At 33.7% G+C, this 25,680-nt stretch overlaps 1 protein-coding gene across 13 annotated transcripts in view; it reads right to left on the bottom strand.

The window, feature by feature from the left end:
• The window catches only part of KDM6A (lysine demethylase 6A), a 193,514-nt gene that overhangs the window by 15,590 nt on the left and 152,244 nt on the right, over positions 1 to 25,680 (bottom strand). For all 13 annotated transcript variants that reach the window (XM_016166654.2, XM_016166661.2, XM_016166659.2 and 10 more), the window contains 9 exons: positions 21,725 to 21,854; positions 20,397 to 20,502; positions 19,572 to 19,777; positions 17,591 to 17,655; positions 17,441 to 17,515; positions 13,600 to 13,748; positions 6,912 to 7,026; positions 3,528 to 3,715; positions 2,397 to 2,538 (listed from right to left, as the gene is read on the bottom strand). In XM_016166654.2, coding sequence (XP_016022140.1) covers positions 2,397 to 2,538; positions 3,528 to 3,715; positions 6,912 to 7,026; positions 13,600 to 13,748; positions 17,441 to 17,515; positions 17,591 to 17,655; positions 19,572 to 19,777; positions 20,397 to 20,502; positions 21,725 to 21,854 — 1,176 coding nt within the window. The remainder of the gene's footprint in view (positions 1 to 2,396; positions 2,539 to 3,527; positions 3,716 to 6,911; positions 7,027 to 13,599; positions 13,749 to 17,440; positions 17,516 to 17,590; positions 17,656 to 19,571; positions 19,778 to 20,396; positions 20,503 to 21,724; positions 21,855 to 25,680) is intronic.

Below are 25,680 nucleotides of genomic sequence, written 5' to 3'. Positions count from 1 at the left end.
TTGATTTGTCCTGTTACAATTACCTTCTAAATGCGCCCCCACACACTTCTAACCTTGTCCCTCAGAATCCATTCTCTACAAAGCAACGAGATGCATTTTCTTAAAAGTTTCAACTACCCGTCGTCTGCTTAAAATCCTCTAATGGTAACCTGAAACATCCAGACTAATTATATAAACTTCTTACCAAGGCATAACAGTCCATTTCCAATCTGGTTCCTGTTCATTTCACTGAGTTTACTGCCACCCCTCTTTCATCTGCTATGGTCACACTGGCCTATTTGTTCTATCAACATGCCAAAGTTCTTCCCAATTCAGCCATCACTTGCTTCATGTTCTATTCCTAGATCTTAGAATGACTGACTCCATCTCATTATTAAGGTCTAAGTACACAACTTAGATACCTTCCCTGACCTCTTTAGAAAAAGCAACACACCCATCCCACCTCCAACCCAAATATTATTTATCTTATGCACATTACTTATTAGCAATTTATTTATGTCTGGAGGTCTCTCTGTCTTGCTCCGCTAGAAATTAAGTCCTCCTAGGGCAGGGATTTTAACTTATACACCACTTAACTACCATCAGTGCCTAGAATAGTGTTCGGCACAGAGAGCTGGTTCTCAAAAACTTGTTGAATGGGATTTACTCTACATAATCCCCAATGTATTTAGGGATTTGAGGTCAAATGACAGGAAAATTTTAGGCCAATTTGTAAAGAACTTTCAAGAATTATAGTTAGGTAATGAGAATGTTCAAGAAGTTGCTAGATGACCACAAAATATGCATTCTACAGAATGAATTATTGCCTTAAGTAGGAGTTTTGACTAAATGACCTTTAAAATTCTTTCCAACTATAAAATCCTAACCTATCCAAAATGTGAGTCACTTTCAGTCTGTATAGCTGTTAGATAAATGATTTCTACCCTGTACTATCCCTTTACTTTCAGGTGATCTGAATTAGCCTCTGTTTTATGCCTATCTCCAACTTACTAAACATCTTTAGAGGCTACATAAGTAAACCTGAACTTGCTATTCAGAGCCAAGTACCATTCTGAAATATAACGGGATAAATTGACAGACAACCTCTACACCTCACTACCAATTACATATATAGAAAATGGTGCCTAAGACCCAACTTTTTCAAAGATTTGTACATTACTTGCTATGATTTATTTGTTTTTTTTTGTTACCTTTTGCCTCTTCCTACCACTTCTGCCCAAAACTAGTTAAAACAGTACAACTAATAAAGTACTGCATCGTAAAATAATCCATAGACATGTTACCTTGGCCACATAATTTCTGTTCAGGTAAAATTTTGGATTTAGGTTTCAAATTATTTTAATAAGCCAAGATTACTTTTAAAAGACAGTATTTTAAAAATAACACATGCTGACCAAATTAACATAGCTGTAGGAGAAATACTTACTGTAAGTATTATTTTAACAAAGTCAAATTTATTTTTATCAGTGAGTATAAAGCAGTGTATTCCAAAATGAGATTTTGAGATCAATTCTTCAAAAGGTACTGGTCAAATAAATAGGTTTGGGAAATACAATACATTATAACCCTTCTCCCCATTCATAAAACTCATTGACACTTTAGTTTTTAAAACATTTTATAAAAAATAAAAAAAATAAAAAAATAAAGACATGAACTTTATCTAATCCAGTATTTCCCACATTTCTTTGACCAGAATTCCCCACCTTTTAGGGGTGAGGGTAATAGTGGCAGATAACACAGTTTAGAGAAACACTGCTATATAGTATCATTTGAAAATGTTACATCTAAATAAATTTACAAAATAGCTAGGACAGAAACTGTGATAACAAGAACCTTAATAGGATATATGTATTCAAATGACTTGTATTACATTTTAAAGCTACTAAGAAAAGGGACAATTATAAGATGGATGATTTAATGAAAACAATAAAAAAATTAACATTTTAGTCAAATCCCTATATTAAATGCTAATTTCTCCATACCAGCAATTATTTTGTGATGGCATTCCTTCCCCAATACTAAGGGCAGTCTTTCAATATTACAACTAAAGTTCTCCTAGGAATCAGGTGGTTCAGAGGATAGTAGGAAAGCACAGATTTGTGAATCTATTGGTTTAAAATCATTTGTGCCTTTGTTCCTCTTTATACCATAGTGTAGTGACTATTTGGAACGGAAAAATACTCTTAACCTGTGGATTCTCATATTACATTTTGCTAGACTTCCGGACCATTTTGTTTTGATGTCAACAGAATTTTACAGGGGGACAGAGGAAGTGGGAGGAGGGGGTTGGGAGTAGGGGGGTTGAGAGTGGGTGGGGGATGGGAGGTGGGGGTAGTATTGAATAGTTAATACTCCCCCAAAAGAGAGGGACTACAGCAGTTTTAGAAAGCACTTACTTAATCATTTCAAAAAGCTTTGGATCTGAGACCTTGATATTTCGTGCCATATTCCAGGAAAGATGAACCATGGGTACTATTGACTTCACACTTTGCAATTTGTTCCATTCGTACCGTTCCACTGCCAATTTATACTGGCAGGCTAGGAAAAAAAAAACAGTTATAAAGCAACCCAAAGCACCAAAAAATATGAAGATAACTATTATCACCTTCTCAGGTGATATCATCAACACCAATTCTGAAAATCTTACAAAAAATTTTTAAGTTTTTTGATAATTATGGTAATAATAGTAATCATGTAAAGAGTGCTTATTGTAACTATGTGCCAGGCATTGTGTTGAGCTATATTTATATATTATCTTATTTAATCTTCAGCATCACTTTATTAATTTTATTTTCCCCATTATACAGATGAAGAAATTGAGGCCCATAGAGGTTATATAACTTGCCCAAAGTTGTAAGAACAAGGTCCTGGTCCTAACCCAGGTCTTTCTGGCTCCAAAAGCCATATTCTTAATCTTAAGTATCTACTGCCTGAAGGTAGGCATAATCCAAATAGATTTTGACATAACAGAGCTATTCATATAAGATACCAGATAAAAGAAAAATTTGAAAGAATAACTACTCTACTTTGCTTTCTTCCATAAAGGGGTTCCTTTATAAAGCAAAACCCAAGCACTCTAAAAATTATTAAAGGTTTATCTTCCTCACCCATTCCACTGCATTTGTTCTTCTGCCAGCTGAAAGCAGGTTGAATGCAACACTATGGGATGGTAGCTAGAGCATGGGTGGGGGCCCAGAATCACTGCATGAAGGAAAGCCACCCACTGACTACAAATACTCATTGTGGATTATTACATGAGGAATAATAAATGTATATTGCTTTAGAAATAAATGTACATTTTCCTTGTATATAAAGACAAAAATTTGTTATTTGCTGAGATCAATAGTCTCAGATTTCTATTTGTTAACTTGAATTTAATTTCTTGTGCTACAAATGACATTTTAACTCAAGGAAACACTGTTCTTCCAAATTTCAGTGAGTTATAGTATAAGAAAAAAAATTACACCTATCAGATAGAATCATTTATAAATTAAACTTTTTTTTTTTTAGCATATTCTTTAAAATACCTGTAAGTGGACCAACATTCCAAGCAATGTTGTTGCACCAGCCAATAGCCTGAACCCAATGAACAGTGCCTGCATTTATCCAGACCAAATCTCCAGGTCGCTGAATAAACCTATATACTGGAACATTCGCTTCATAAAGATCTTCAAGGTTGGGCCACCAAGAACCCATTAGGAAATTCAAATTATTTCTGAAATAAGAAAAAATAATGCAAATGGATGAAGTACTTTAATAAACTCCTTATAAGACTGGAAGACAATGTCAGAAGTTTTAAAAATATGTTCATTTCACTGAATCTTAACTGCTGTGCAATAAGAACTGCTGTATGTAAAGTGAGCGAAATTAATTACAGTTAAGTACTGGATGACTTATCCAAAGATCAGTACTACTACCTTAAGATGATTTTTCAAAGATCTAAATGAAATCCAAAGCTACTTTTAAAGTAATACTTATATCCCTTCCTTAACTTTTAATTTACTTCACTAAAGACTATTTTGGTTGAATCCTTCTCCTGTAGTACCCAGAAATCTCTGAAGGGTACGTAGTAAGTGACATTAAGTTATTTAAAACCATAAACAAAAACACTATGGCAAAAGTACTGGGAACTTTTCTTTCTGAGGGAAAGTAAAAAAGAGGTGGTCTCTACTGCTATTTTGATTCCTAAGCAGAAAAGGGAGACAGGATGTCAATCTCTGTACAGTTTTAATGATTAAAACTATGTAGTTGAAAAGAATGTCATCAAAAATGAACAATCGCACACATCCACAAATAACCATGACTTTGGAAACATTCTACACATCACATTACTAAGCTTTTACTTTAACTCCGAACATTCTACTTCACCGTGATATAATATGAAATATATTTAAACAATATAGCAACTTTTCCTACAAAAGAATTTTACAAAATTCAATTAGCTACTTTAGATTTCACATTTTGGAGAACTTAACAGAACTGAAAATGTTCTTTTCTCCTTAAGACCTAAGAAATAGCCTTCAGTTTATTTCTGCATTCTGTGCTAAAGCAGAGGTCCCCAACCCCTGGGCCGCAGATGAGCGTTGGGCGAGCCAAGCTTCATATATTTGCAGCTGCTCCCAAGCACCAGCATCGCCACCTCAGCTCCACCTCAGATCATCAGGCATGACAGTCTCATAGGAGCACCGGTCCCTGGTGCCAAAAAGGTCAGGGACCGCCGTGCTAAATGATATGATAAAGTATAACTTCAAATTATTTTCATTGGTTTAAATTTTATTCTTTGTCTAGATCAAGGGTTGGCAAATCCAGCCTACTGGCCTGTTTTTGTAAATAAATTTTTTTTATTAAAACATAACCAACCACACCTTCATTTACGTATTATATACATGACTGCTTATGCACTGCACTGACATAGTTGTGACAGTGACAATATGGCCTTCGATATCTAAAATATTTATTGAGACCTTTATAAAAAAAAAGCCTATAAATCTTTAATCTAGATGGAATTTTAGTCTAAGATTTTTCCTTAAAAAATGTAACGCTGCTCTTTAAAGTCTAGAAAAGACTTCCAATGGTAGCATAATATCAAGGCTTAGATTGGCTTACTATTTGTGATAAGGCAAAAAGTAGATATGGTCCAGAAAAAACTTGTCTATAAAGCAAAATATGGCTACAAAAACAAACTCTAGCTAAATTTCACTATCATATTGCTGTCGTATAATTGGTGAAAACTTTCTATCCAAAAGCAAGCAAGCGATCAAGCAAGCAATACCACCAAATTATCAACAACCTCCCCGCCAAAAATCAAACAAACAAAAAATCAAGCTTACAAAACCATAAGCATTCTTTTTATCATATATTAAAATGAATGGTTATTTCAAGATAAGACAGTATTTGAAGTCATAAAACAAACTTCAAGAAGTCAATTACCAGTCAATATCACAAGCAACAATCCTTTGTGAAAAAAAATTATACTGAAATGCTGAGGTAACAAGTGCTATTTCTGTGACTTTACTTAACCCTTCATACTAACTTAATATTTTTATTATCCCGAGTTCAAGTTTTTGAGCATCATGAACCTATTCTAATTATCTTTGTTCCCAGGTTATCCCTCCATTTAGATAGAAAAAAAAAATTAAATACTAAAAATAGCCAGTTTCTACTAAGAAATAATGAACATGAATCACTGTACTGCAGCTGCAACAATATACTTCTATCTCGAGGTTTAAGAAATAAAAAATTTTCTGGAGCACAATGGAGATTTCCTACATGACTCTGTTCTTTTTCTGCTAATACTAGGTAGTTGGTCCATAAAAGTAAAAGCAGATTAAAGTAAATTGTTTAATGAGAGCATTTGAAACTTTAAAATTCCACATCTTTGAGTTTCTTAAACCTATGTATTAAATAACAAAAACAATAAAAAGTGATTTCTTTTTGCTTATATATAAGGAAATTTTGAATTAATATTTTCAACTATATTTACATTTCTTAATAAACTTAGATATTTAAAGAAAATATTCTTTAACTCCCCCAAAAAAAACTATGTTAGAATGTAGAATATGTATATAATTTCTTTTCAAAATATCTCATATGTAAATGATTTTAGTCCCCCCCCCTTATTTTATTGGGGCGGGAGATCAACAACAAATATATGTGTAAGTTATGTTTTTACCCATACTAATTTTCCAATGTTATTACTAAAATAGCAGATGCTTACATAATGGAGTACTTTTTTTTTTTAAAGAGTAGCTTTCATTTAGACAAATAACTAAATTTAAACCATTGAAAAACATTCCAAGGTACTCTTTAACATAAGATAAAGAAATAAATGAAGGTTATTTCTAAGATTCTAGGAAAGGAACACATCCACCACGTGAGTTTCTTCAATTATAAAAAACAAAATCTGAAATAGCTGATTGTATTTTACTATAAAATTCTTTTACTGGAAAAGTTGCCAAAGTAGTTTGAAAAAGAATTTATATCATGATGATATGGCAAAGAGTACTGTGTCAAGCTTGAGTTACTAACAACCTATAAGAGTGCTCAACTACAGAATTCCTTCTACTTCTAAAACTATTTACAATAAAACAATTTTTCTTGGAATACAGATCTTTCACGACCAAGTATCTATGTAGCAACTATTTAGTTAGCTAATAAATGACTCAATTTTTCTGTCCTCGTAATTTCAAAACTATTACTATTGTATGAAATGGTTTCGAAACACCTTTCTTAAAGTATTCCCAATAACACAAAATAATAGGTTTGGAATCAAAACATTTTAAATGAATTTTACGCTGAATGATAAGTGAAAACTGGTTACATGATTTAGGACATTAAGCTTAGTAAGCTGTCCTTTACAATTACTATTTTTAAATAATTATGTTTAAAGAAAATTTAGTTTGGAAACGTACTTTTCACAGAAATCATTCAGAACACCCCAGTAACCTTCCGGAACAACAAACCATTCACAGTCACCTGGCCCAATATTTATGTTAACTGAGCAGAAGTTGTTATTTTCTTGATGACCTGAAATGTAAAAGAAAAAATAATCAGTACACTGTAAATTCCATAGAAAATGTGTCTTTAGAAATGAAACCTCATAAATATTCAACAGAGAATGCTCTAGTGGTATTCAGTTGTTCATCATAATAGCAGTTTTGTGTCGAGCCTAGTTTTAGAGCCAAGTTTGGTCAACTCTTAACTTATACAGTTTGCCTTCCTGTGTGGAAGGCTATCTAAATCAAGGTTACAAACTTAGATCCTAGAGCCAAGCTCCTTGGTTTAGTTATTATGTGAATCTGAGCAAACTGCTAAGTCATTCAGACTCAGTTTCCTTGCATATTAGATAATAATGATTCCAATAAAATCACTGTGTTGTTTTGAGAATCAATGAATTAATGACAGCTTCCAACAGTGCTTAATACATCTTAAGTAATGAATATTAGCTATTATTGACATTACTACTTATTCTTGTGAACTAACCCCCATTCTCAGAGGTCATAATTGAACATTAGTAAAGACACAATAAGTCTGCTTTTCAAAATGTACTGCAGGAGCCGGGTCAACAAAAATGAGAGCAGCAGGGAACTCTGGGGAAACTCTTCTGAAATACCAAGCAAAACAAAACAAAACAAAGAAACAGAAGTACTTGTAAAAACTGTCTGAAGCAACCTTACCAGAACTCTGAGAGATAGTCAAAGGTTACAATTAAGTGAATTCTTGACCAGAATAAAGACAAGTTAAACACAGTAGGAGTGTTTTATGGCACTTACACTTACCTTATTACCCACTCCCATCACTGGTGTGACAGTAGACTTAAAAAGAACAGTCTGAGTTCATAGTTTTAGTGTTCCTGGCTCTGGAGGGAGCAAAGTGGATATTGCTCCAAAGATGTACTCTGTTTGTTTTTCTGCTTTAACCTGACTGGAGTTCCCACAAAAGACTGATATAAGGGGCTTATCTTTGTTTCATGTATCTCAGAACTCTATTAGGACAAGTGTTTAGGTAAAGGAGCCTCCCACAAAACAATGAGAGACAAATAAACAAGCTGATGCTACCAGAGGCAAAACAACAGCAGGAGCAATACCCAGTTGGGACAAACAGACATAAAAGGCCTGGGAGGAAAAGCTGGAGAGATTTGAGGGGAACGAGTGCTTTGAAAAGTTACTGTGCATACTTCAGATTTAGAAAGCCACATGCTTACCCAGGGCAGGACACATGTTCAGGAAAAAAAAAACCTAAGAAGACAAAAAACTTTAACCTCTTTTTGATCTTTATGTTCAGTGCAAACAAGGAGATAATAAAGGCTAAAAATGGAATGGCTAAGTATAGAAAGAGTGACTCAAGAGATGCAATCTGCAAAGATCTGGAGAATTCCTTTTTTTGTTTGTTTGTTTTCTTTGCCCGCCCCCCCGCCCCCCGCCCTTTTCTTTCTTTCTTCTTTTAGGCACCAGGCATATAAGGAAATCTCTGTCAGGCCACTTGCTAACTGCTCATATAATGGAAAGGAGACTTCCCACACATGATAAAGAATACAGTCTTTGAAAAAATCATATAGAAAAGTCACTAACAAATAGACAACTGTAGCCCACAACAAGCAACAATAACAAACCCTGGAGAGGGAGGGGATTCTGATTTCTATATTACATTATTCAAAATGTCAAATCACTAGCAGAGGACTAGCCTAAAACACACACACACACACACACACACACACACACACACACACACACACACTCTCTTCAGGGACCACATATAACAAGAAAATATAGTCATTCAAAATATACTTAAAAAGCCAATTTTCAACAAAAGAATTATGAGGCATGGAAAGAGGAGGGAGGGAGAGGGAGGGAGGAAAGAACGAACAAACAAACAACATAATAAAAACTATTCCTGAAAGAGTACAAACATTGTACTTACTAGACACTTTATATCAATTGTCTTAAATATGCTTAAAAAGTTAAAGGAAACGACAGACAAGAACCAAAGGAAACAAAGAGAACAATGTTTCAACAAACAGAGATTATCAATAGATATAAATTACTATAAAGAAATATAATTTTGAAGCTGAAACATGTAACTGAAATAAAAAAATTCACTAGTGGGTTTCAACCGCAGATCTACAGATAGATTGAATGAAACTATCCATTCTGAGAAGAAAACAGAATAAAGAAAAATTAACAGAGCATAAAAGACCTGTGGGACACCATCAAAACACTAACATAAACATGTGGGAGTCACAAAGGAAGAGGAGAAAAGGGAGGTAAGAACATTTGAAGAAATGCTTGTTGAAAATGTCCCAAATTTGACAAAATACATGAATCTACATATCCAGGAAGCCCAAGGAATGCAAAGAAAAACTCTAAAGAGATACGCATCAAGACACATTATAATCAAATTGTAGAAAGCCAGAGAACCTGAAAGCAGGAAAATAGAAGTGATCTATCACATACAAGGAATCATCAATGAAATTAATAGCTGATTTCATATCAGAAACCATGGAGGCTAGAAGGCTATGGGATAAAATATTTAAATTGCTGAAAGAAAAATAAAACATTAACCAAGAATTCTGTATCTGACAAAACTATTCTTGAAAACAAAGGAGAAATTAAAACATTTTCAGATAAACAAAAGTTGAAGGAGTTTGTCATCAGTCATCTGCCCTTTCAGAAATGTTATATAGAGTTTTTTAGTTTGAAAAGAACACTAGACAGTAATACAAAGCCCTATGAAGAGATAAAGAACCATAGTAAAGGTAACTACATAAGCTGGAAGACTCATACTTTCCAATTTTGAAACTTACCTCAAAGTTATAGTAATTAAATCAGTGTGTTATTGGTGTAAAGAGATATAAATGAATGGAATAGAATCTAAATTCCAAAAACAAACTCATACATCTATGGTCAATTGATTTCCAACAAGGATCCCAAGACCACTCAATAAAGGAAAGACAAATGGTACTGGGAGAACTGGATAGCCACATATAAAAGAACTAAGTTAGAACCTTAGCTCACACCATACACAATAATTAACTTGAAATGGATCAAAGATTTGAATTTAGCAAGTTTCTTAGATATGGCATCAAAAAGCACAAAGAACAAAAGAGAAAATGAATAAACTGAACATTGAAATTAAAAACTTTGATCAAAGGACACTATCAAGAGAGTGAAATGACAACCTATAGAGGAAATATTTGCAAATCATGTATCTGATAAGAGATTAATATCCAGTATATATAGATAACTCCTATTGCTTGACAACAAAAGGACAACCTATTCAATTAAAAAATGAACAAAAGATTTGAACAGACATTTTTACAAAGGAGATATACAAATTACCAACAAGCACATGAAAAACAAAACCACAACTGAAAAACCACTTTATATCCATTAGGTTGGCCAGAAGAAGATAAAAAAACTAAAAATCATCAGTGTTGGTAAAGATGTGGAAAAACTGGAACCTTAGTACACTGCTGTCAGGAATGTAAAATGGTACAAGCTGCTGAGGAAAGCAGTTTGGGAGTTCCTCAAAGTTAAACATACAAATGCCATATAACCGAGCAATTTCAATCCTAGGTATATAACCAAAAGAACTGGAAATAGGTATTCAAGCATGAATGTACATAGAAAAACTATTCACAACAGCTAAGAAGTGGAACAACCCAAATGCCCATCGACTGATGGATAAAAAATGTTCTGTATCCATATAATGGAATATTATTCAGCCATAAAAAATGAAGCACTGATACAATGTGGATGGACCTCAAAAACATGCCAAATGAAATAGACACAGAAGGCAACATACTATATTTGAGGGCCTGCTGTAGTGGTTGCCATGGCAAGGACTGAGGTAAAGAGGGAATGGGGAATGACTTTAATGGGTATGGGGTTTCCTTTTGGGTTAATGAAAGTGTCTTACACAGAGGTGATGGCTACCTAAACAGTGAATAACTAAACGCAATTGAAGTGTACACTTTAAAAGGGTTAATTTTATGTGAATTTTACTTCAATAAAGAAAAATGTAGATGTTCTCACTATACCGTGTACACACTACACCCTGAGTCTTTTACATATTACAGTATAATGTGAAGATGGTACTCTTAAATACTTATAAATGTCTCTTACCACAGCTGGAATTACCCACGGCATAGATTCTAAAAATAATTTAGCTTTAATTAAAATTGAGATGCTTGGACCCTACCACCTAACTAAAAATCTTTTAGGGTAGAGCCTGAGAGCATCCTATAGTTTAGAACATACATGACTGATAATAAAATCCATTAAAGCAGGTAACATTTATTCATGTATGTAACTCAAGGAACAGCTGCCCCATAAAAAAGGATTCAAAATAATTTTTAAAAAATTGAACTGAACTAACAGTTTAAGAGTCACCTATACCACACATATCCTGTAAGACTGTGTGTCCAGTACAATAACCACTTGAAATGTGGTTAATATAAACTGAGATGTGTGGTAACTGTAAAGTACATACTGGATTTTGAAGATTTGATATAAAAAAATATATATAAGAAAAAATTCCAATAGTTTATACTGATTACATATTGAAATTATAATATTTGGATATACTGGGTTAAAAGTAATTCACCTATTTTGTTTTCTACTAAGATGACAACTATAAAATTTTAAATCACATATATCAATAGTCACAACCTTTTTGGCACCAGAGACCAGTGCTCCTGTGAGAATCCCATGCCTGATGATCTGAAGTGGAGCTGAGGCGGTGATGCTGGTGCTGGGGAGCAGCTATAAACAGAAATGAAGCTTTGCTCGCTCACTCATCTGCCCAAAGCTCACCTCCTGCTGTGTGGCCCGGTTCCTAACAGGCCACAGACTGGTAATGGTCTGTAGCTCGGGGATTGGGGACCACTGATATATATTACTCATATGACTACCCCATAAGGGAATTCTTTAAGAGAATTCTTTGAAGTTCCATAGGACATTTCTGAAAAACTAATGACTTGTATACAAACCAACAAAAAACCCAAAACGGTCTAGACACACAGTGACGAAGAAGTAATCTTCTTGATTTGTAATGAAAACTACGTTTTTTATTAAGGATACCAGTGCTTAAAATAATTCAAATTGGACAAGAGACATTTTCAATTGAAATAAATCATAATAGAACCAATCCAATACTACATATGTAAGAAAGAAGAACTCCAGAGAGTTCAAATAACTTGCCCAATATTTACATTAGGGTCTAAAATGAGAATAGAGTTGGGAACAGACAGGTCTGCTATTTATTCCAACTGCTTCCACTTTACCCAGCTACAGATAAAACAACACAGAAATGGGCTTCTGATGGCCTGAGGATAAAAACTACTATAACTTCATGGTTCTAATCCTGGCTGTGTATTAGAATCCTCTGTGGAACATTTTTTAAAATACTGAAAACTATAATGTACACCTGAAAATTATATAATTGTATTAACCAATGTTACCCCAATAAACTTAATTTAAAAAAAAAATCTCTATCTCTATCTATCTATCTATCTATCTATCTATCTATCTATCTATCTATCTATCTGGATATATATATAGATGACTGGATCTCAATCTCCAGAGATTAATCAGTTCTGTATTTTTTTAAGTTTACCATGAGTCTAATGAGCGAGCAGCCAGGACTGGGAACCACTGATTTATGTTACCTAGATGCAAGCATAGGCCTATTTTGAAACAATTTTTAAGCTACTATTCAATAAACAGGTGATAAAGAAGCAGTCTGGTTTCCAAACCATGGCTGTTTTAAACAGTAAATGGAAAACACCTGAGTTATATGTAGCTCATAGGCATTGTACAGCTCAACTTGCTATCACCAGTATCTTTCCTAATTGTTAAGTATTTTGAACATCACTCTATGAAATTTCATGTCAATGTAAGGCAGCACAGAGAAGATGATACATTAGTGTTGGACAGAATTTTAAGTCTAAAACCAGTGTAATTTTAGAAATGAAGAAAAAGATCCAGAGAAGAAATGTTGACTTGGCAAAAGTGACAAGTTTAGTTAGCAGTAAAGTCCAAACTAGGGAGCAGGATGAGTCCATTAATGTCTCTACTCATCGTGTACTTTGTAAACTGTGTAATGCAACTCAGTTAGACAACTGCAACCAACACTTTCCTGTTTGAACAAAATAAAGTGGAACTGATTAGAAAATGTATTGTTCTATAAAACTGTTGTTGTATACACACATATGCACTAGGTCATAATCTAAAATATATTTCTTACTGTGATTGTATTAAAAAAAAAGTTTAGAAAAACCTATATTCTATCATTCTGCAGTAGATGGGATCAACAATGGTCTTTAAGCCACAGGGACTTACTTTCTCCAAGAGGTTCCAATGTCCTCTTTTCCAGAATAAAATGCTATTATTTGAGGGCTATTATATTTTTTTAAAAATACGAAGGAAAAAATCTTAATAATCTGAGCTCAGTTAAAGAGTGAAATATTATAATAGGAATAATCTTTTCAGTTTCATTCATTTTAAGTGGAAAGAATCTGGTTCTCTGTTGCATATTTCACATTCTTAAAATTCTGTTTTTCAATTAATTATAGGAGACATGTTAGCTTTTAAAAGTTACCTGGTGTTCTGCTTCCTGGAACTTTCATGTATAGCTGAACTGTGTTCATGCCCAGTATGGTATGACCAACGTGGCTTAGAAGATTTCCTGCTGATACAACTCGCACAAAAGCAGGAAGTTTAGTCAGCTCAAGTAGCTGCAACTTCCACCTGCAATAAAATAACAGATCAAGAGTGAAATCTTGCTACAAATATTTATGGAAATTAATCATTTCATTTAAAACCTTGCATTCCAATCAGAAAAACAATTAAATCTATAAATATTTTACTTTCACACTGGAATGCTTAAATTTTTCCAAAGAAGAATTCCTAACAAAAAGCATTAAAAATTACTAAATAAAAAACTGACTTCCAATTTTTATAATTGTTCTATAATCCTATTTTATAGAATTATATACTATTAATCAAAAGATATTACAAATAATCAAATATAACGTAATGATTATGTAATACATATACAGTGAGGATCTTAATTAAAATCTGTACAAGAGTTTTAAGTTAAGAAAACACTTTTAGACATCAGGTCAAGATGGTGTTGTGCTTGTCTCCTCTTATAACCACATCAAAATTACAACTATTGAGAATCACTGAGACTCTAGACCTGAAATCTAGCTGAATATAAGTCGTACAACTGGGGACACACAGAATAAGCCATGTTGAGACTAGCAGGAGGTGTAGAGAGGTGAAATGAGCTGGTCCCAACAGCTGAGTGTGGTGTTTAAAAATTGGAAGAAATAATCAGAAGTGATATCTTGGCTGCGGAGGTCCCCTCAAAGGAGCAAGGGTCCTGGCCCCACACAGGGCCCCCAGCCCAAGGTTCCAGTGCTGGAAAGAGAAATCCTCTCAACCTCTGGCTGTGAAAACCAGTGGAGATGTGGCTAAATAAGATGGAGGACAGCAGGACTCACAGACGTTCCTCTTGAGAAGCCTAAGTATGAATCTACTCGTTGACAGACTGACTCACTCTGAGATCTGGCACTGGGGCAGCAGCTCAAAAGTCGCCAGGAACATATGGGGAGGAAATGAATTGTCTGGCTTCAGGGTGAGAGCTGGAGGCATTCCTTTCTCCTAGACAGAATTTCTGGTAGAAGCTACTGTCCCTTAATTGAGCCCTCACCACTCCAGGCCTCCAAATGCCATATCTGAGTCTCCATCAACCTGGGTAACATAGGTAACCCTGCCCAGGTGAGTCCCTGATAACCTGTCTATCTGATGCGTGGGCCAAGTCAAGCTATTTCCAGTGGCTTTTCCATGCAATTGGGCCTGTCTTGGCTCATGCTGTGTATTTTCCTAAAATCTCTCCAAGGGTCACAAAACCTAAAAACAAGCAACATCTGGCCTCAGTGTGCCTAGTGCATCTGGCTGAATAGCTAACAACCCAGCACTAGAGGCAGCCAGCTGTGGTTTGAAGCTAGGCCTTTTGAGGCACATCCAAGCCCAGCATTGGTGGCAGCCGTCTACCAATTGCTTGGTGGCTCATGCTAGGTGGTCCTGGGGCCGGCATTCCAGGTAACCAGCTTGGGTCTGAGCCAGAAGATGACACACCCAAAGGGCAGACTGGGCAGCCACGACAGCCCTACTAAAGCAAATCTTCCTCCTGCTCCATAAGACCAGCCCCTGCACAACAGCTACTCCACTGTAGTCACAGCCAGTCCTCACAACAAATCAGCCCATGAGCCAATCCCTCCCACTGATGTGCAAATAGCAACCAAGGCTCAACTACAACAGAAGGGCACAAACAACTCATACAAGGGACATACCTACAACATTCAGCTCAGATAACCAGGGAGACTGGGCCCCACAGGACACCTACTATATAAGGCTACTCTACTAAAACCAGAAGACCTAGCAGCTCTAACTAACACATAGAAACAAACACAGAGAGGCAGACAAAATGGGGAGACAAAGAAATATGTCCCAAACGAAAGAAGAGAACAAAGCTCCAGAAAGAGAACTCAAACAAAATGGAGATAAGTAATCTACCAAATGCAGAGTTCAAAGCACTGGTAACAGGGATGTTCAACAAACTCAGTGAGAACTTAAACAAAGAGAGAAAACATAAAAACTGAGATAGAAAATGTAAAAAAAGAACCAGTCAGAAATGAAGAATACAATAACTGAAATGAAGAAATGAAGAATATATTTCAGGAAATCAACAGATTAGATGAAACAGAAGATCGAATCAGCAATTTGGAAGATAAGATAGCAGAAAACACCCAATCAGAACAGGAAAAAAGAACCCAATAAAATAACAGACCTCTGGGACAACATCGAACGTACCAGCATTCGTTCACATTATAGGGGTACCAGAAGGAAAAAAGAGCAAAGAATTGAAAATAGAGTTCAAGAAGTAACAACTGGAAACTTTCCTAACCTTGTGAAGGAAATAAACATACAAGCCCGGGAAGCACAGAGGGTCTCAAACAATATGAACCCAAAGAGGCCTACATCAAGACACATCATAATGAAAATGCCAAAAGTTAAAGACAAAAAGAGAATCATAAGAGTATCCAAGAGAAAAGCAGTTAGTTACCTACAAGGGAGCTCCCATAAGACTGTAAGCTGATCTTTGCAGGCCAGAAGGGACTGGCATGAAGTATTCAAAGTGATGAAAAGGAAGGACCTACAACCAACATTACTGTACTCAGCAAAGCTATTACTTAGAATTGAAGGACAGATAAAAAGCTTCCCAGACAAGTAAAAACTAAAGGAGTTCATCTACACCAAGCCAGTATTTATAGGAAATGTTGGAGAGACTTGAGGAAAAAGAAAAAAAAAATTAAAAATATGAGTAATAAAATGGCAATATCTACATATCTATCAACAATCATTTTAAATGTATACGGATTAAGGGCTCCAATCAGAGATAGGTTGGCTGAATAGATAAGAAGACAAGACCTTTACATATGCTGCCTACAAGAGACTCACTGCAGGTCATGTAAAGGGATGGAAAAGAGGTTTCATAAAAATGGAAACAAAGAAAAAACCTGGGGTAGCAATACTTATATCAGACAAAATAGACTTTAAAACAAAGGCTATAAAAAGAGACAAAGACGGACACAGTAATAACACTTCTAGGTATTTATCTGAACAAATCTAAAACACTACTTCAAAGGGACATGTGAATCTATATGTTTATTGTAGCATTATTTACAACGGACAAGATATGGAGGCTACCTCAGTGTCCATTAATGGGCAAAGAGGTGGCACATATATTACTCAGTCATAAAAAAAAGAATGAAATCTTGCCATATTCAACTTGGATAGACCTAAAGAGTACTGTGTTGAATAGAGTCAGTCAGAGAAAGACAAATACCATATGATTTCATTTACATGTGAAATCTAAAGAACAAAAAAAATGAACAAACAAAACAGAAACAAACTCATAGATACAGGGAAAATTCTGATAGTTGCCAGATGGCAAGGAGTTGGGGGGGTGGGGGTGAAAAAGGGAAAGAGATTAAGCAGTACCAACTGGTAGTTACAAAAGCGTCACTGGGATGTAAAGTATAGCATAAGGAATACAGTCATTAATATTGTAATAACTATGTATGATGTCAGATAGGTACTAAATTTATCAGGGCAATGTCTTTATAAGTAATATAAATATCTAATCACTATATTGTACACCTGAAAGTAATATAGCATATGCCAACTGTAATTAAATAATAAATTATTTTAAAAATATTTTAATTGTAAAACTTAGCAAAAATAATTTAGCTAAAACTTGTATATCAATTTAGAGAAGTGACAAGGAATGAAATGGAAGAAGAAATTGTAGATAATTCTCAGTCTTGCAACAGAACTCTTTGCTTCAGTTACCATAATGACTACAAACTTACTTTTTATCATCGGAGAGGTCAATGTTGGTCCCAAACTTTATGGTCTTAAAGGGTCCTTTCCTCCTTCTCCCAGAACTTCAAATAGAGAGACAATGTTAGAATCACGCCTTTTAATAAGAAATACTATGTGGACAATTAAAAATAACGTACTTATCTGAAGATGTAGATTCATTATCGGAGTGTTCTTTATGGTGACTTCTTTTCTCATTTTCTTCCTATAGATTAAGCAAAAGCATTTTACCTTAGTATTCTACAACCAGCTATCCTTTCCATCATACAATGAAAAGTTTACAACTAGGTTGGATAGTATCTATGTTTTGAAACTAAGATTTTATAGCCTCTTTCACATGAAAATTTCCTCAAAGACCACATTAAATAATCACCCAAGAAAAGTCAATTGTATCCATTCTCCTCTATCTGCCACAGTTTTTACCCTGAGTTCTTAACAACATATTTCTATAAGGGGAAAAAAACTACAGATTTTCATTCTTGTCCCATTTTCCGAGAGGAGAGAAAATTTAAGTCGAAAGTCTTAAGAAGTTATCAATAAAGATTATCAAATTTCTAAACTAGCAGAGGTACAGGAATGTGTATATACAGCTATATATGTATAAGGGCGGAAGGTACTAAGTTCACTATTCTTTATTGGACAAATATAAGAAGGTCTTCCTGGGCTAAATTATTTTTCCACAATGAATTATACATGAATGATAGAACATGTACAACATTAGTAAGGAAATAAAGTCTTAGATAAATAGAAGCGCTTTTCAATGAAAATATTACTATTATTTGCAATTTTTGTATCACACACATAGTATTTTATAACATTGTCCTACGATTTCTGAGTTAGCAATATTTAGTGACATTTTGGTCTCCCTCCCTTTAAATGTACAGATTTTTTAACACATGTTAAGTTTTTCATATGCATTTGTGCCTCCAAAGCACACAAAAAGTCATCCTTTCTTTGGTTATGGATCCATTCCCACCTAAATACTCTGCTTCTTATCGTTGCTTTTCAACTCTTCCTCCAAATTTTCCTTTGAAGATCTCTGAATCCTGCTTATTATCTATTCTATTCTGACCATAATACTACCATATAGTTGAACTATCTTGAAAGTCTGAACTATGGAGAATGAATTCACTGCAACTCATGAAAGTTTCAGGACGGTTTTTATTAGGTGAATTTCTCTGCAAGATACAGGAAGTGGTAGAGAGAAAGAAACACAAGTATATAATTTATAGGTACAAATGTTGCCTTAATGGAAATTGTGAACTCAGGGAAGAACTTAAAACAGATATAAACGAATCTAATGAATTACAAATTAAAGACCTCCAGGCATATATTAAGTTTTAGCAGTAGAGTATGTACAGATAAGTATTTGATTAATACATTTAATAAACTACTTTTTGTAGATGGTTTATGATCATTTTGTGGGAGAATTCACAAAGTTCTCACTATGTTGCTAAAGAATTTTAGTAATGCTTCATTGCTGAAAGGCCTATGAGTCTTTTAGTAACAATACTCTGATTAGTTTTCCAAGTTTTGCTTTTCAATTTTCCATATATTTTAAAATATGTTGCTCCCTTAGTTTTCTCTCTCAGACTGAGATTGATAAGAATATCACTAATGCTTCCTGGAAGAGCTATCTATCAAATAAGACTAACCTGGTAGAGGAGAATAATGAGAAGCCACAAGATTAGGAATTGTGCAAGCATAAAGAATATTTAAGACTTAGTTTGTCTTCTAGTATCAGTGCTTCTCAATCAGGGGTAATTTTGCCCTCCAGGGGACATTTAGCATGTCTGGAGATATTTTTGATTGTTACAACTGGGGTGAGGATAAAGGGTGTGCTAAGAGTATCTGAATCTAAGTGGGTGGAGGCCAGGGATGCTACTAAACATCCTACAATACAAAGGTGAACATTCCACAACTAAGAATCATCCAATCTAAAATGTCAATAATACAAAGGTTAAGAAACCCTGCTCTGAACAAAAATGTCCCAGAAATGAGGAAGACATCTCACTAGATAGTAATAATATCTACTTTATCAACATATAGGTTTGACTTTACCCTTTCAAAGTAAATAAAATATCTCTAAAATAAAATAGTCTTCAGGAAATAAATACTTACTCTCAGTGATTCCTGGAAGGAGGAGGCCTGGTACTGTGCATATTTAGCAATTGTAGTATGAGACCGATTACTTTCACAATGCCAGATTTTCTTCATTCCAGTGGGATCCCAGTTTTCATCTGCTGGCTGTAACAACTGTGTCCTCACTTCTACCATATGTTCATTGTTAGCTTCCACCAAAGTTTTGGTAGAAAAAAGTCCCAGGTCTTCATAAATAAATAAATTTAGTTAATACATAAAATTATACTTGGATAACATTTTTAAAGTGTCTTTTTTTATTCAAGAAAAAAAGGAAAATGTTTCATGGTGCTGCATCATACAAACTAGCTAGGGTCTCCCCATACCCTGGGCTTCATGTCAGGTTTCCATAACCATACACTGCAGCCCTGGACCTATTTGTCATGTCACCAACAAAGTTGGAATCAAGGGGCGAGAGACTGATGTTTTATTTATTGATTTAATTTCTGCAAATGCCAAGAAATAGTTAGGGGGCAATTGTAATTGTAGCATCAAATTTTACCTCTATATTTGCTAAAAATTTCTTCTATCGGTCAACCTAAATCATAATTATAATTACATAATTTGACCAGAATAAATTTAAAAACCACCAGTAAATTGCAAGTAACCATTATCCTCATTATACCTTCACATTATGGATCAAAGAAGTGATTCACACACACACACTCTCTCTCTCTCTCTCGCGGCCAGGAAAATATGAAAATGTGAAAAACTGAAAAAATAGAAATAAGTTTCTGCTCATGCTCTAAAAGTTAATAGGTAGCAAAAGAAATACACAAACTTTTCTTTTTTCTTATTAAAGCTTACCCAACTTAAGAGCTCCAGCAAGGCCACGTATTACCGTAACAGGGTTGTTTGGATTTGTACAAAATTGATGTAATGGAGGAAAGAAAGCATCACGTTTATTTTCCAACTGTAAAATTAAAACACATAGTTAGATCTCTAGAAAACAGACCTTTTATTTAAATATTATATTAAATTCATAATTATTACGATTTAAATAATGTATCCCATGTACTGTTGTTTCTATTTTATATTTTACAACACTTTATTGCTATGTCTTTTGATACTAATTGTAATTAGATATAACCACATACTAAATATGTGGGAGAAATAAAATAAAGTGGTGATTACCATTGGCTAGGGAGACCATGGAAAAGGGAGTTGTTTTTAAATGGGTATAGAATTTCAGATTTGCAAGATGAAGTTCTGGAGAGCTATGTTGCAACTATAAGAACACACTTAAAATTACTAAACTGTCCACTTAAAAATGGTGTAGATGGTAAATTTTATATTATATGGTTTCTTAATCACAAAAAGAAAAAAATCAAAATGTTCTTTTAAAATATTGCCAAAATGAAAGCAGGCTGAAGACCTGTAAAAGATAAATCTTAATTTTACATTTCCTCTGCCTCAGATCTCAGTTTTTAAAAGTTTTATTATAGTTTTATCTCAGTGCTTCCCTTACATACTAAAGGATGAATAAATACTGGTTGAAGGATTAATATAACATGTGGCTTCTAAAGATAAAAACGGAGTCAAATCTCTAAAAAACCAACTGTATAGTTTAAATTTTTTTTTCATTTGGGGTAGAAATGGGAGGATGGAAGTAAATGGGGTAGGAGAACCTATTTGGGAGAAGCATTAAAAAAAAAAGAGTTGCTTTGATTGAACTTTTTAACTTCCTATATTAGAAGTCTAAAAGTCCATAAAGTAAACCTAATATTCAGTTTTAAATAATTTATTAAGCTTTTTAACGACATATCTATTATCACATTTTATGTTCTCACTTTTGAAGGTAAATAATATGTTTCTTAGGTGTATAAAACAGAATGAATGTTCAGGTTCCTACGACTAGTAGAATGCAGATTTAAAACCCTGCTTGCTCAAAATTGGGGGCAGTAAAATGTATTTCTCACTATACTAATCACAGTTAACAGCAGAGAAGGCACATTTTAAATGAAAATACAAAATCTTTTTGAATATATCTTTTCTTCCACCTCAAAAACTCAAGCTTTTGCCAATATTTTAATATTTCCTAAAGAGCATCCATATTGATTTAAAGCAAGATCTTATGAAAGACAGGTAGATGCAAGCACTGGTTTATTTCTTCCAGTCAGTCAATTCAGACTCACATAAATACTAGGTGTAGGTGGATTCAACTTGTCCTTTGGCAAGGGAGGGTATGGTGAAGATGGTGGTCTTGGAGGCGGACATTTATCCAGTAAAATGCTACTGTTAGATAAGCCATTTTTACCTAGATTCCTTAAAAAAAGAAAAAAAGAAAAGAAAAAAAGAAAGAAAAAAAGACAAAAAAGAAGGGATAACAAATCAATTATACATTTATTTAGGAAACAGAATAAAAACTCCTAATTACACAAATTCATGAGATTTGGATCAGCAAAAAACTAAGAATTATTAATTTCAACAAATACTTAACTTGATCCCTGCATCTTTCATTGAAAAAAATAGAAGATACTAAACTACATAAATTATTGATGATGTTCCTTATTTCGCTTGTTAATTTTCCAATTTATTTTTTCACTAAAGAACTCTGCCATCTTCCATCATCGGATTCTTCTTCCATTAAATGTTAAAACAATAACTTGACCAAAAATGGTCTAGATAATAGTAAAAATAGAATATGTGTCTCTTCTTATCATATCAGCAATTATAACCAGAATATCTTAGTGACAATTCTCAAACCTGAAAAGACCTTTATCATTCTTTTCTCAAATCTGGAAAGAATTTTCTGTGTAACTCCTTAACTAATAAAATTTAGAAAGACTCCAATCTACTAAATTTACAGCAAATTATACCAATTTTTAAAATGAGGTCTATAGTTGCTATTCATTCTCTGACATTCTATAATTATTATTGACTAATTTTTGGAGTTTCTTTTCCTTTAATGAAGGTATTATTATTATGTTTGTTAATTTATAAATTCTTAATTTATAGTAGAGTTATTCATAAATTGTAATTTAATCTAAGGAAAAAAAAAGATATTTCCAATTTTTTAAAGTCTCTACCCAACTCAAAAATCAGCAAGACAAAGCTCAAGCTTTCAAATCATTCCAGGTTAACTAACCTACCATTCCAATTATTATAAGTTCAAAAATAACCAATTAAAACATCGAGTACTATTAACATTAAAATTTCAGATAAGAATGTGAAAATTGTAATTATGGCAGGGAGTTAAAAAAATTAATTTTACTTACTGAATTAGCAATTTTTCATCATAAATTATAGAATAATACAGGTTCAAACAAAATTAATTTTCCTTATTTTGGCATTTTTCCTAAACTGAGAACACCTTACAAATCAGCCTGTATGGTTGGCACTAATGAAAAGTAAGGCTTCAAATTCAACTGCTACAGCCCTTTTGAGATATTACAACTAATTAGCATTATGGTCTCACTTTCTTAATTTTCTCAATTACAACTCCAAGTAAAAATACAAGAGGTTCATAGCAAGTCTCAAAGAAATGAATTAAGTTTAAAATAACTGACTTTTTTTTTTTTTAAATATGTGAATTAGTTAACTGAAGTGAAATTTTTATGTTCAAGTAACAATTAAGGTTCCAGGTTAAATAAATGACTCTTTTTCTCAATACCAGGTTTCTATAAAGCATGAGTGTCTTGTACATTTAAAAATAGACATGATACATTTAAGCCTTTAAATTTAGGTATAAAATTGGTACTAATTTATAAACTCTTTGCAAGTAGAAAATACTTGGCTGAGAATGGAAAATAAACAATTCAAGCAGTATCATTAAACCAGTGCAAGAAAAAGCTAATTCACTTACTATATCCACATAAATCATTAGTTTTCATGCTGTATTGTGTAACTGCCACTATTTAACTTTGGAATTTAAACAAATGACTGAATAGATAAAAAAAATTTGTTTTTCGGATTAGTAGATAGATGTACTGTATAGTAAATGATTAATATTTTAAAGAACTAGAAGATATGAACCAAATATTAAAACTGTAGCATAAAATACTATCTCATGCTCATTAAACATGGCACCAAAATTTAAGTTTCTACAACATTCTGGAGATGAGACTAGAAATCAGGGTTTGGTAGATTAGCAGAATTTTTGCCTCCATCATTTCTATAGTTCTGTAATAATTAAAAGAAAAAAGGCAAATGGGAAAGTAAAACAATGAAAAGTGTAACTGCCTTTATTTTAAAATAGAAAAGAAAAAGGTGAGGCATGACTAAGGGAGCTGATATAATTCAACTGAATGCTACAATTACAACTTTAAACCATAAGTAGCAAAGGTATTATAACTACCTTCTGCTGTATCACACTGACCACTGAAACACTAAGATAAACCAGAGTCAGATTAAAAATAACCAACACTTTAAAATCTCACTATGTAAAAATAAGAGGGTAGTCAGAATAAACCATGCAATCAAATTATATCAAGCAGTTTTTTATTATATTTCAAATACTGACTCCCTATTTAGGTCAAGTCTAAAACAAATAGGAATTTCTCTGAAGGAACTGGTGTATGTAGTTGTCTATAATAGTGACTATAAGGTTTTTCCACTTCGAATACATTTATCAATCCTAATGCAAAGGACAGAGCTGTGGATAACAGGAATAGATTTTATCTTCTGAACATGTAAGTGTCCAACGCTGTTTATAATACTTCAAGCCAAATAATGAAACTTTACTATAACAACCCAAAGTGGAGAAACGCATTTAAGTTGATTATCCCATTTTAAATCCTTTTCTCTGAAACTCCATGAGCAAAGTTCAGTAGGAGGAAATTAGTCATAAGCCCAATTATTTAAACTATTGGCTTAAACTTACTTTAAAATTTACCCACATCCTTTGGTAGAAAAATGAAAAAGTGCTCTGTAGGTAAACTGATCTAAGCTTTATCTTTGGTTACGAAGTGCTTAGACTAGAGACATTTCTTGCACCTGTGTCGGTTTTCCCTTCTGAGTTCTGGATTCCTGCTTAGCTAGCGCAGGACACTATCAACAAACAGAAATGGCAAACAACATGACACCTATCATTTGCCATCTTGCCTTTATATCTAAGCCTCATAAGATTTTTATCATCAATTTATCACAGCATTTTTTGTCTCATCATTAATAAACTGAGGCCTAGCTTTACTGAAATAACCCAAGCAATCCCAGGGGTCTATAATGTTTTGATATACCTAGCTACTTACAAGATACACACAACCATACATACATACATACATAAATACACACACTCATATGTATATATGTGTGTGTATTTATACATATAGTTTGTATGTCATAAGGCAAAACTGTCTTATTTAAGAGTTAAAAGCTGACTATAAAACTACAAGAATGTAATTAAAAGTTCTGAAGTGAATGTTTATATATACCTCAAAACTGAGATGGAAGATGATATATCGTTATTAAGAAACACAATCACACCTAGGTACCCACAGCATAAGACTTTATTTATGGTAACTGCTACTGTAAACTGTTTATAATTTTCACTTCCATGGAATTCTTTCTGACAGTAATCCTTCAGGTCCATTAAGTCCCTTATGGTCTATGATGGTTATTAGTTTTGGACTTCTAAATTTTTCCCCATTTTCTAGCAACTGTCCTAAGTCTACAGAGAGTGGAAGAAAGATGACCTGCTCCAGCAGCGTGGCAGCAGCATTACCTAAGAAATAAGACAGGACCCAGCAGCCTAGCGGGGAGAAGATAGGCGGCAATAAAACTAGCAGTAAGGCAAAAAACACTGTGCCTAAGGATTGCTCAGCAATGTTTGATTTGGATATTAAAACATGCCTATTTTCTTTAGGCCCAGAGTTGAAGTAAATGATACTATAACATCTAGACAAAAGGAATAACATAAAAACTTTAAATTTCTAAAGAGTCAATTTTAGAAATTCAAGAATTTCAATATATGCTGTAGAAGAATTGGTCTAATTTAGAGATTATCCAATGTGGTTTTAAGTTACTGACAAGAAAAGATCTTGTAAGACAGATATGATTAATTTCAGTAGTTACCATATTGTAGGCCAGCAGTCCCCAACCTTTTTGGCACCAGGGACTGGTGTTCCTATGAAAATCTAATGTCTGATGACCT

Source organism: Rousettus aegyptiacus, unplaced genomic scaffold (assembly GCF_014176215.1).
Source record: "Rousettus aegyptiacus isolate mRouAeg1 unplaced genomic scaffold, mRouAeg1.p scaffold_m13_p_9, whole genome shotgun sequence".
Lineage (NCBI taxonomy): Eukaryota > Metazoa > Chordata > Mammalia > Chiroptera > Pteropodidae > Rousettus > Rousettus aegyptiacus.
The sequence above is the reverse complement of the archived record's forward strand: the minus strand, read 5'-3'. Positions and strand labels throughout refer to the sequence as shown.